Source organism: Lagenorhynchus albirostris, chromosome 2 (genome assembly GCF_949774975.1).
Source record: "Lagenorhynchus albirostris chromosome 2, mLagAlb1.1, whole genome shotgun sequence".
Lineage (NCBI taxonomy): Eukaryota > Metazoa > Chordata > Mammalia > Artiodactyla > Delphinidae > Lagenorhynchus > Lagenorhynchus albirostris.
The window spans coordinates 105,020,505-105,034,119 of record NC_083096.1 but is presented as its reverse complement, the minus strand read 5'-3'; the positions used below and the strand labels follow the sequence as shown (position 1 = coordinate 105,034,119).

The 13,615-nt window shown below is 36.1% G+C and overlaps 1 protein-coding gene across 2 annotated transcripts in view; it reads right to left on the bottom strand.

Moving 5' to 3' along the window:
• EVI5 (ecotropic viral integration site 5) overlaps window positions 1–13,615 on the bottom strand; it is a 205,972-nt gene that overhangs the window by 77,812 nt on the left and 114,545 nt on the right. For both annotated transcript variants that reach the window (XM_060139567.1, XM_060139568.1), the window contains one exon: window positions 1,836–1,970. In XM_060139567.1, the coding sequence (XP_059995550.1) occupies window positions 1,836–1,970 (135 nt within the window). The remainder of the gene's footprint in view (window positions 1–1,835; window positions 1,971–13,615) is intronic.

Below are 13,615 nucleotides of genomic sequence, written 5' to 3'. Positions count from 1 at the left end.
AATTGAAAACCAGAAATTTACTGTATATGCATTAAAAAAAGTATCTTGCATGAAGAAATTAACCATAGGAAGCATGAAACCTTCCAAGTTCCTTTCTACTCTATAACATGAATACCAACAAAGATACTTAAAAATTTATTTTTAAATTGGACCCAAGAACATTTCTTTCTACCAAATATTCAAAACTAAAAGATCCAGATTCTTACCTAAATCATGGAGCCCAGAATGCTCTTAATTAGGCAATTTTTACAGCATTCTTGTCAGCTTTTTTCTCAGCAAACAGGAGAATAAGTTTTCCAAAAATAATATAAAAATAGCAAGTAGATTTCTAGTAAAATTATTCCACTATTGATTGTACTTATACCCTATTCTAACAGTTAAGAACAATTTGAGGGTATCTTTCATGTCCATTATTTATGAGTTTTTGACTCAATGGCTAGATACTACCCAAGGGCCAAAGAAACAAACGCAACACAGAGCCCAAATCATCTATGATTTTATAAATGAGAAAACAGAGATTCAGAGTTTGTGATTTGGAGACTCTCAAGTCGGAGGGTTGTAAGAAACCTAAAATCATTTCTATTTCCACTACTAATCTGTTCTTTAATAGCTTTGAAAAAAGGTAAGTTAGCTTCTGTAAGTACACCTCCAGCTAAGATCTTCCTATATATTCGGAGGTGGTTTTTTTGCAGCTTGGAAAGCTGTAACAGTTACATTCAGATGAAATTTTCGCTGAAATGTTTATGTATTGGTCTATTTCTACACCTCTTGCAGATGAAGGCATTATAATATTTGAAGATGATGGTTAATTTCTTTTTTCTCTTTAAAAACATTATTTTTACATGAAAACAAGGTATATTTGCAATGTGTTTCAATCAAAATATTCACTCCTATATCTCAGATCTACATATTTCAAAGTAAAAATGTTCACTTGTCAGCTGAAATTTCTGATTAGACCTAATATTTGTGTACTTTTGTGCTTAGTCAGAATGTAAATTTCACAGTGGATTTTTCTTTTTTGAAATTTACCTTTTATTTGGATAAAAGCAACATGATGTATTTATATACTATAGGGATAAAAATGGTAATTTTCATTTTTTAAAAAAAACTACCAATGTGATTATGTTTTTAGTTCTTTTTACTTGTGTTTAGCACAGGCTTTAAATTAAAAAATACACTATGGTCTGGATTGACCCAAAAAGTATTCCATAAATTAACAAATATATGGCAAGTTTTTCATAGCTAAATCTAATTCTTCTAGAAATTGTTGCCTTCTGTTTAATTACATTAATTGAAATGTGCTTAAGACAAATACTTTCAGCATATTTTATATACTAAAAAACAAAACAAAAAGGGTTAGTACTGGGCCAATGGCCAAGAGGCAATATTACTACCTTGTAGACTGTTACAGTTCAAATTGTCCCACTTCCCCCAGAACTTCAGAAATGAGAAGTCTGGGAGATACTGTACCAGCTGCATTCGGGTGATAGTCTAAATGCTGTAAGTACTATTCATCTTGACAATGGTTAATTTCTATCCCCTAAGTTTCTCTTCTCTGACATTTAAACATTATTCATATCAAAATTATCCTGGTTGTTTTCCTCTAAAAGGGCTCTAATCTCCATTTTTACCTTAAATATGGCACTTTGAGTAGTATGGCAACAACAAAGAATAAATGGGAATCATGTATTTTTTTCCTTTCCTCTCTTATAATATGTAAGATTTTTAATGTGCAAAAACACCAAGTCCAATTTCACTACTCAGTAAGTACTTAACAAGTATCTATCACATGTCCCATTCTAATTCGGGAATGAAAGCATTTATGTTGTTCTTACCTTTTCTATATCCAGAACTTTATCCTGCATTTCCTTTAGTGCACACTGAGACTCAGCTTCACTCAATCGGGCTTGGACCAATTCCTTCTCTAGCTGTAGCACAAAATCTTCATTGTAGTTGGAACTGCATTTATGCTACAAGTTATAGACATACACTGAAATTTTTCATAAGTATGAACATGTATATATAATAAAAATAAGTGCAATTACACAATACAACTATTGAGGGCAACCAGACTGTAAAAGTTCCATCCACCTAATATTTCCAGCTTATCTCCTCCAATTAACTTTCCAATGAACAAAAAATTCCAGGTTTGATATCTATAAAGATGATCATATTATTGGGTGTTCATAGTCGGTTATTACACTAACTGAATCCAATTTATAGGAGATAAATATCTTTTTTTATCTGTCCATCCATCCAGATACTAAGAATTTGTTCCAGCTCTATAGACCTGAACTGTACAACAGTGTAACCACCAGCCATATATGGTTACAGAGCACTTGAAATGGGGTAAGTCCAAATTAAGAAAAGTTTTCAGTGTAAAATACAAACTGGATTTTGAAGGTTTAGTGTGAAATAAAAAGGCAAAATATCTCAGTAATTTGTACACTGATTATATGTTGAAATAATATTTCAAATGCCGAGTTAAACAAAATATTAATTTAATCAAATAAAATTTTTATTAATTTCATTAATTATTAATTACGCCTTTTAACATGGCATTTTAAAATGCATATCTGGCTCACATTATATTACTATTAGACAGCACCATTACAGACTACAGAAGACAAGTACGTATTTACTGAAAATTCTATTTTAACCTAATAGAAATAAAAACAAAGCATCCACAATAACGTGAACCATCCTAAATCCCGAAAGAATAAAAATGTATTTGCTGTTAGAAATGTAGATCTATTTAAATATACTCATGAAAATGACTGCTGGAAGCAAAGAAAAAGAAGATGCTGCATAAAGAAATTAGCCATGGAAGCATGAAACCTTTCCATTTCCTTTCCTACTTTATACCAATACAGCTACTTTAGAAATCCCTCTTTTTAAACTAGTTTCTACACAAAGCTGTTCAAAAAAGCAAAAAGATATTGAATTCACCATTATAAAAGACTTCCTAAAATAAACTATCACTTCACATTTAACTCACGTAGTAAAAAAATAGCGACAACTCAAAATTCCAACATAGAGTCATAGGGAATAATTTCCCACTGAACTAGCACAAGTAAAGAATGGTTCCTTTTACTATTCAAGACATTAGGAACAAAACAGACATCAAATTAAAACTCTATTTAAAAACTATTAAATACTTAATTAAAACATATGGTACTCCCTTGCCCCAGTTACCCAAAAAGATATTTTTAAAAATGCACCATCCACTTATTAGGCAAATGAGAATTTTTAAATTCAGTGTACTACATGTTGTTTCTCCTAGTAATTTTCTGATACTATTAAAACAATATATCAATACAAGAAGTACATCTGCAATAGGTGTAACAGCTTAGCAAATACTTACCTTACCAAATAGGAGAATGGCAATTTTGGAATGACCACATCCAAAATGCAGGTGCTATGATTTTTGTTTAATTAGTCATAGTTACTTTATGAATAATACTAGAATTTTTTGCTTTTAATCTAAAGCTCTATGTTACTTCACACTTATTTTCCAAGACTCTATCAGGAGAGCCCCAGGAATACATCAAACCCAAATAGCCAAAACGAGAATGAAACCATTGATCTGGTATAATCCAACTGATCCAACCAAGTAAACAAAAAACTGTACTAATATTGGGAACAAATTTTTATCAATAAAATTTACAAAACTTCTAATCATCCTCTATTGTTAATGGGATACATTCTATAGTGTACATGCTATTTCTCTTCTCATATTTCCCATTTGTTCCTTAACCCACTGCAAACTAGCTTTAGTCTTCATCCCTTGATGAAACTGCTCTAATCGCTAACAATATTAATACCCAATAACAATATAAAAACTCAATGGAAAGCCCTTTTATTCAGCTCTTACCTTCACCTGATAGTCTATGGAATTTAAAACAACTGACAACTCAAAAATTTCTCCTCCCTCAGATTCTGAGGTATTACTGTTTCACGGTTCTACCTCATATCTTCTCTGTCTCCTCTGTCAGCTGAACTACTTAATTATAGGTATGTATGTCTACGTGTATCTGTGTATGTATATGTCTGTGTGTATCAATCAGTAGGCCCCAGGGTTCCAATATTGTGTGTTTTTTCTCAATCTTCCTGTTAACTTTCTTATTTTGTAGATTCCTCCTATGTGATTTCATCCACTAATACAGTCTGTATAAAGACACTATCAGATACTGTGTATATGTAAATAGTAAAAAAAAAAAAAAAAAAAAAGGAGGGAAAGAGGGACAGGAAGAGGGAGGAAGAAAGAACACACAACAATGGAACTCTAGGGACAATAAATATATAGATAGATATTGACAGATATACAGATACATAGAAAGCAATGACTCTCAAGTCCATATTCTCAGCTCTGATCTTTCTACTAAGCTACAGATTCATATTCACAACTTCCTACTGGTTTTGTTCATCTCTTTAGCCTCATACTCACCTCACATTCAACATGTCAAAACTGGACTCCCCATCTTTTCCTCCTCATGTATTTACTACTATATGCTAAGGATCCCACCATCTAACAACTGACCAAGTCAAAACTTCCCCTCTTATACTCAACCCATACCAAATCAATCACAAAGTCTTAGTAACTTGCACATCTCTTGAATTTGTCTGCTGCTTTCCATCTTCACAGTCATTGTTTTTATTTATGCTCTCATCTCTTTCTTTGAACCACCACAATAGCCTTATATATCACCATCTGTTAATAGTGCTTACAGTGGGTATTATTTAATAGAGGCATACCTCGTTTTATTGCTCCTCGCTTTATTGCACTTTGCAGATACAATTTTTACAAATTGAAGGTTTGTAGCAGCCCTACTTCAAGCAAGTTTATCAGTGCCATTTTTCCAACAATTTGCTCACTTCAAGTCAGTGTCACATTTTGGTAATTCTCACAATATTTCAAACTTTTTCATTATTATTATATTTGTTAGGATGATATGTGACCAGTGACTTTCGGTGTTACTAATGTTGTTTGTGTTCTGACAGCTCCACAGACTGGCCATTCCCCCCATCCTTTTCCTTGGGCCTCCCTATTCCCTGAGATACAACACTACTGAAATCAGGCCATTTGATAAAACCACAACGGCCTCCAAGTGTTCAAGAGAAAGAAGGCTTGCATGTCTCTCACTTTGAATCGAAAGGTAGAAATGATTAAATTTAGTGAGGAAGGCATGTCGAAAGCCAAGATAAGCCAAAAACTAGGGCTCTTGTACCAAACAGCCAAGTTGTGAATGTAAAGGAAAAATTCGTGGTTTTTTTTCTTTAAAAAAATTTTTTTTTTTTTTTTTGCGGTACGCGGGCCTCTCACTGTTGTGGCCTCTCCCATTGCGGAGCACAGGCTCCGGACGCGCAGGCTCAGCGGCCATGGCTCACAGGCCCAGCCGCTCCGCGGCATGTGGGATCTTCCCGGACCGGGGCACGAACCCGTGTCCCCTGCATTGGCAGGCGGACTCTCAACCACTGCGCCACCAGGGACACCCAAGGAAAAATTCTTAAAGGAAATTTTTTTTAAATTTTTTTTTTTTTTTGACAATGATCCTAACTTTAAAAAAATATTTATTTATTTTTGGCTGCGTTGGGCCTTCATTGCGGCAGGCGGGATCTCTGTTGCGGCATGCGGGATCTTTTTGTTGTGGTGCGCCGGCTCTTCATTGCAGCACGTGGGCTTCTCTCTAGTTGTGGCGTGTGGGTTTTCTCTCTTTAGTTGTGGCACACGGGCTTCAGAGCACGTGGGCTCTGTAGTTTGCCGCATGTGGGCTCTCTACTTGAGGTGCGCGGACTCAGTAGTTCTGGAGCGTGGGCTTAGTTGCCCTGCAGCATGTGGGGTCTTAGTTCCCCAACCAGGGATCGAATCCGCGTCCCCTGCATTGGAAGGCGGATTTTGGACCACCAGGGAAGTCCCTCTTAAAGAAAATTAAAAGTGCTATTCCACTGAACACACAAATGATAAGAAAGCAAAACAGCCTTATTGTTGATAATGGAAAAAGTTTTAGTGGTCTGGATTAAAGATCAAACCAGTCATAACACTCCCTTAAGCCAAAGCCTTATCCAGACCAAGGCCCTAACTTTCTTCAGTTCTAGGAAGGCTGAGAGAAGTGAGGAAGCTGCAGAAGAAAAGTTTGAAGATAAAACAGATTGGTTCATGAGGTTTAAGGAAAGAGGCCTTTTCTATAACAAAAATGTGCAAGGCGAAGCAGTAAGTTCTAACGTAGAAGCTGCAGCAAGTTATCCAGAAGACCTAGCTAAAGTCATTAATGAAGGCAGCTACATTACACAATAGATTTTTGATGTAGATGAAACAGCCTTCTATTGGAAGAAGATGCCATCTAAAACTTTCACAGTTAGAAGAGAAGTCAATGCCTGGCTTCAAAGCTTCAAAGAACAGGCTGATTTTCTTGTTAGGGGTTAGTGAAGCTGGAAACTTGAAGCTGAAGCCAATGCTCACTTACCATTCTGAAAATCTTAGGGCCATTAAGAATTAGGCTAAAACTACTCTGCTTATGCTCTCTAAATGGTAACAAAGACTTGACGATAGCACATTTGTTTACAACATGGTTTATTGACTATTTTATGCCCACTGTTGAGACCTAATGCTCAGAAAAAGATTCCTTTCAAAATATTACTGCTCACTGACAATGTACCTGGTCACCCAAAAGCTCTGACGGAGATGTAAAATGAGATTAATACTGTTTTCATGCCTGCTAACACAATATCCATTTTGCAGCCCATGGATCAAGGAATAATTCCAACTTTCAAGTCTTCAAAAAATTTAAGAAATACATTTCGTAAGGCAATAGCTGCCATAAATAGCAATTCCTTAGATGGATCTGGGAAAAGTAAATTGAAAACCTTCTGGAAAGGATTCACCATTCTAGATGCCATTAAGAACATTCATGAGGGCTTCCCTGGTGGTGCAGTTATTGAGAGTCCACCTGCCGATGCAGGGGACACAGGTTTGTGCCCCGGTTCGGGAAGATCCCACATGCCGCGGAGCGGCTGGGCCTGTGAGCCATGGCCGCTAAGCCTGCGTGTCCGGAGCCTGTGCTCCACAACGGGAGAAGCCACAGCAGTGAGAGGCCCGCATACCGCCAAAAAACCCCCCAAAAACAAAACAAAACAAAAAGAACATTCATGATTCATGGGAAAAGGTCAAAATATCAATATTAACAGGAGTTTGGAAGAAGCTGATTCCAACCCTCATGGATGACGTGGAGAGTTTCAAGTCAGTGCGAGAAGTAACTGCAGATGTGGTGAAAACAGCAAGAGAACTAGAATTAGAAGTGGAGCCTGAAGATGTGACTGAATTGCTGTATTCTTCTCTCGTCGTACTAATTGCCACTCTAATTAAATAATTTTCACAACATCTATCTCTATAAATACTATACAATCAATGCCAAGGATAGTGTGATTTACCACTATATTGCCAGAATTAAACCGTACTTTTCATAGTAAGTGAGAAACCTTATTTGCTGAATCAATTAGCTAGTCAACTCTTGGTTTAAAAAACAACAACAAACCCCCCCTCTATCATAAACCATATATTAAACAATGGGAGTGGAAATTCAATGCTGCAAAAATAACCTATAAGAATCTATTTGGGGGCTTCCCTGGTAGCGCAGTGGGTGAGGAGTCCGCCTGCCGATGCAGGGAACACGGGTTCGTGCCCCGGTCCGGGAAGATCCCACATGCCGCGGAGCGGCTGGGCCCGTGAGCCATGGCCGCTGAGCCTGTGCATCCAGAGCCTGTGCTCCGCAACGGGAGAGGCCACAACAGTGAGAGGCCCGAGTACCGCAAAAAAAAAAAAAAAAAAAAAATCTATTTGTTTCAAAACGAAACAAAATTTGTAATAGTGTGGGGATATGGTACATTTCCATTGTTACATCCAAAGCATCTGAGAAAATGCCTGTACTATCAAAGAGTCCAGAATGATTCTATGCAAGACAATATTAAAGGAGAAAAAAACTTAAATAAAAAGTTGCTCTCCCACCCAGCATATGATCCCAAAAAAGATGTTTGTAATCCCCTCTACCACATGTTCCAATGAGTCTTTTTTTTAAAAATCCAAGCAATATGGATGTACTATTTAAAGATTTGCCACACTAAACTTTTTTGAGAAATTGGGGGCTTTCCTGGTGGCACAGTGGTTAGGAATCCACCTGCCAATGCAGGGGACACAGGTTCCAGCCCTGGTCCAGGAAGATCCCAGATGCCGCGGAGCAACTAAGCCCGTGCGCCACAAGTACTGAGCCTGAGAGCCACTACTACTGAGCCTGCATGCCATAACTACTGAAGCCTGCATGCCTAGAGCCTGTGCTCTGCAATGAGAAGCTACCGCATTGAGAAGCCCACGCACCTCAACGAAGTGTAGCTCCTGCTCTCCGCAACTACAGAAAGCCCATGCTCAGCAACGAAGACCCAACGCAGCCAAAAATAAATAAATTTATTTTTTAATTGGTATATCATTTTAAAATTATTTATTCCCAACATCTGAAAAATTACACACATCCTTTAAAAAGTGGAAGATTATCTCTGATTATTTATATACACAAACTGCAAGATAGTTTGATGAAGAAAATGTTAAGAAAACAATTATTTCCACTAAAATGAATGTTCACTTATTATTTAAGCTGAAAAGAGATGATTACATATGAATATAAAACATTTAATCTTAGACTAAGGCCAAAATTAGTTTGGAAGAAAGCTTCTGTTCAGATTTCTAGGCATACTGAGAGTTTACGAAGCTTAATGTGTTAAGTCATCAGTCTAGTTTGGATTTTTAGGAAGATGTACATAAACTTACCAGTAATTACAAATTAAATGGCTTTTTCTTGAAATGTCACCAAAGTAGAGTTTAAAAGTGTTTATAATGCAGGAAGAAATATTAAACATTAATTTCCATATTCATAAAGAAAAACAAACCCACTAGGTAAATCAGGTGTGGGGCAATTCTAAATGCTGCTTAACAAACACACTTTCTAAAATAAATTATCTAGACGATTTCACAACTTGCACTAATGGATAGTTTTTAGTTTATTAATGTTTATTCATGTGTTTAATCTAAGTAAGATTAGTTTTTATTCCTCATATCAAATCCTTGGTTCTTAAAAGTATCACATAATTATTTCATATTTTCTTCTAGAATTATAGGAAGAGGAAGGAAGATCGAAAGAAATCTTGCCTAGCCTCCTGTTAAGTACTTCCTGGTACAAAGGTCCCAACAACCTCAAAAGGCAGTCATTTCAGCGCTCAGCAGCTTTAAGTGTTACAGTCCTTCTTGTATACGCTGATCCTAGCCAACAAACTGCTGGACAACAATTACTTATTCAGGACACCTGAATGATAAGCAGTCATGTATAGGGCAAAAAGTTTATAAATAGATCAAGCAAGACTCAGACAGTTGGTCTCATCAGGAAAAATCATCCAATATAAACACATCTGTGCCCCATCACACTCAAAAAGGACAAAGTCAGACATGCAACTGTATGAAATAGCATTGGATCATTTCTACTTCTATGGGTTTCCTAGAAAAACTGGCATGCAACATGTATAACAAATACTTAAAGGGATAATTTAATCTCAATGCTTGGTTTATCTTGTGCTTAGTTTAATATTTATTATTTAATTTAAAATTACTAAATATAAGTAAATATTAAATTTCATTTAGTGTAAATACTAAATAATAAATTAACACAACATATTGTATAGCACAGGGAAATATAGCCATTACTTTGTAATAACTTTAAAGGAGTGTAATCTCTGAATATATATGTTGTACACCCGAAACTAATATTGTAAATCAACTATACCTCAATTAAAAAAAAAATTAACACGATCGTTTTTGAAAACCAGCAATATCAGGTTCAAAGTATCAAGAGCCAGCATAAAATGCAATGATGTGTTAAAGACAATTACTTAATGATTGAGTACTGCACAAATGCTTTTTAAAGCATATCAATACTCAAAATTTATTAAAAATAAAATTTACCTTTTAAAAACTGCTGCTCAGAAGTTTAATATATATCATTGTACCAATAGCATTAAAATCATTAAATATGATATGAAACATCAAAACAAACAAAAGCCCATGAGTCTGGAGTGATAGAAAAGTATTCATAGTGAGTAAGAGAGAGAGATTGAAGGGGAAAAAGAGAAAAGTCTCTTTTACAGAGGAACATTAGCTAACAGTGTAGAAAAAAATGAGAAAATATGAAAATCTCAATTTTGGAAACGCAATCAGAGAATGCTAAAACCACAGGTAAAAGGTGAATAGAGGGCAAGATATTTATTTGGTACAGAAGTATTTCCCAATGTATTACTTAATCGTTGCAAAGAAGAAACCATACCTTTACAAGGGAAAGGCTGTGTGGTAACCAAACTTAGCATGGTGATCAAACTCAGCAGCATCACTAATAGTGGGAACTTACATTATGGGATTCCTGATTTAAAGCACAGCATCATCTATAATCTAAATGTTAAAAATGTTTAACTGAATCTAGTTTACAGGAAATATGACCCCATGAGAAAGGAATCAGACAAATCCAGGATATGAGACAAGACAACTTGGTTACATCTGTAAAAAGTCAATGTCACCCCTAAACTGGCTTTTGTTTTTCTATCTTTAGTCAGTCTAGACAGAGTTTTATCAACTTTATTGATGATTTATAAGAACCAGCATTTGATTTCACAGATTTTCTCTATTTTTTTTTTTTTTTTTTTTGTGGTACGCGGGCCTCTCACTGCTGTGGCCTCTCCCCTTGTGGAGCACAGGCTCCGGACGCGCAGGCCCAGTGGCCACGGCTCACGGGCCCAGCCGCTCCGCAGCACGTGGGATCTTCCCGGACCGGGGCACGAACTCGTGTCCCCTGCATCAGCAGGCGGACTCTCAACCACTGTGCCACCAGGGAAGCCCTCTATTTTTGCTTTATACTGTTTTCAATTTCATTAATTTCTACTCTATTACTTGTTCCTTCTTGCTTTAGGTTGAATTTCCTCTTACATGTCTAGTTTCTTAAAGTAGAAGCTTAGATTGTTGGTTTGAGACTTATTTCCTTTCCTAATATAAGCATTCAATGTTATAGTATTTCCACTAAGCACTGCTTTAGGCAGATCTCACAAATTTTGATAATGTTGTGTCTTCATTTTCATTTAATTCAAAACACATTCTAATTTCCCTTGAGATGTTCTCTTTGACACAGGGGTAAAAATGTGTTGTTTAATTTCCAAATATTTTAGGGATTTCCCAGATATCTATTATTAATTTCTAACTGAATGCTGTTAGAGTCAAAGAAGATACTTCTTATGATTTCAGTTACTTTAAATTTGTCAAAATTTATTTTATGGTCCAGAATATCTTTATCTCCAGAAATATCTTTGTAAATGTTCCATGTGCCTTTAAAAATAACATGTATTCTGTTATTAGGTGAAGTGTTCCATAAATGCCAACCAGGCCAAGCTGGTTGGTCTTTGATACCAATTCCATAATGATTTTCCACCTACTTGTTTCACCAATTACTGAGACTGGGGTATTAAAGACTCCAACTGTACCTGTGGATTTGTCCACATCACTTTTCAGTTCTATCAGTTCAGCTTCATGCTCCCCTATCATTAGGAGCATACACATATTAGGAGACATATATTCCTAAATACATAACAATCCTAAGATTGTTATGTCTTCTTATGGAACTGACCATATTACCAACGTGTAATGTACCTCTTTATTCCAAGAAGTCTGAAGTCTACTTTATCTGATATTAATACAGTCACTCCAGCTTTCTTTTGCTTAGTGTTTGCATGGTATTTCTTATTTATCTTTTTACATTTTTTTCTAGTTGTAATTTAGTATATTGAAGACCACCTTGATCCTTTTCCCTGTAGGAGTGTCACCCTCATTAGCTATCATACTATCCACATTCCCAATATTCATATAATAACCTACTTGGCCTCTGTCACTTCCAGCCCTTTAAAGTGAGACCATCTCAGATTCACTGAGATTCTGGGAACAACCTTATTCCTAAGTAGAAGGACATAAAAAAAATAAAATAAAATATAAAAATATGTCTGCTCTACTCTGGCACATTAACAGAGATGGCCTATCCTAACACCACGTCTTCCCAAATCACGTAAATCACAGCTATGGATAATAGCCTCCATGTTTAACACTTGCCCAAGCTGCTCTCTCATTAGCCCACTAAACTCCTGATAATCCAAATTCTTGTCTCTTTTATGTCTTAAACTCCCTTGCCTTGGGCTACAGTTCCTATAGGGTATTCATCTGACAACCTACTGTAAGTCACTTCTGTAGTTGCCAACCTTGACCTGCTCTGCGCTACTCCACATTGCATTCTCCTTTTAGTATCAATGCAACCACAATGCTGATTAAGACACGCCCAACTCCAGCCCTGAGGGCTCTTCCAGTCCTCTCAGCCTCTTCATACAAGCTAGCTCACTTGCTTCTGGTCCTACCCTGACCTCAACCAATGGGTTTCAGCACTGGTATGTTATATGTTCTCCCTTATTTCCACCTTCTACCACAATTACTCAAACTAAATGCGTCATTTCCTTGAGCCACATACCCTTCAGTTCTGTAGACTTCTTCTTTAGACAATTAGGCAAAATTCAAATAACACTTTTAAATGAACAATTCAGTGGCATTTAGGATATTCAGAATGTTGTACAACCACAAATTTTTATCTAGCTCTAAAATACTTCCATCAGTCCACAGTAAAACCTCTTAAGCAGTTTCTCACCCTTTTCCCATTCAACCTTCTGGCAACCACCAACCTCTGTTCTGTTTCTATGGATTTATCTATTCTGGATATTTCATACAAATGGAATCATACAATATGTGATCTTTTGTGTCTGGCTTCTTTCACCTAGCTTAATGTTTTGGAGATTCATCCATATTATTCATAGCATGCATCAGTACTTCATTCCTTCTTATGGCTGAATATTTCATTGTACGTATATACCACAATTTGCCTATCTATTCTTCTGTTGATGAACTTTTGGGCTATGTCCACTCTTTTGTGAATGATGTTGCCACAAACATGTGTACACATACTTGTCTGAACATTAGTTTTCCATTCTTTTGGGCATACATCTAGGAATTGAATTGTGGGTCATATGATAATCCTATGTTTAAACTTTTGAGGAACCACCAGAGTGTTTTCCACAGTAGCTGACCATTTTATATTTCTACCAGCAATATACAAGGGTTCCAATTTCTCCATCTCCTTGCCAACATTCCTTTTCATTTTTACTTATTACAGATATCCTAGTGAGTGTGGAAACCTCATAGTGGTTTTGATCTGCATTTCCCTAAAGCCTAATGATGTTGAGCATCTTTTCATGTTTGTTGACATTTGTATATTTCTTTGGAGAAAGGTCTATTCGAGTCTTCTGTTTACTTAAAAAAAGTTTTATTGAAGTACAATTGACATATAACATTATATTAGTTTTTAGGTATACAGAATCATGATTCAGTATTTGCATATATCGTGAAATGATCAACACAATGTCTAGTTAATATCCATCATCATAGGTAGTTACAGTCTTTTTTCTCGAGATGAGAACTTGCAGTATCTACTCTTTAGCAACTTTC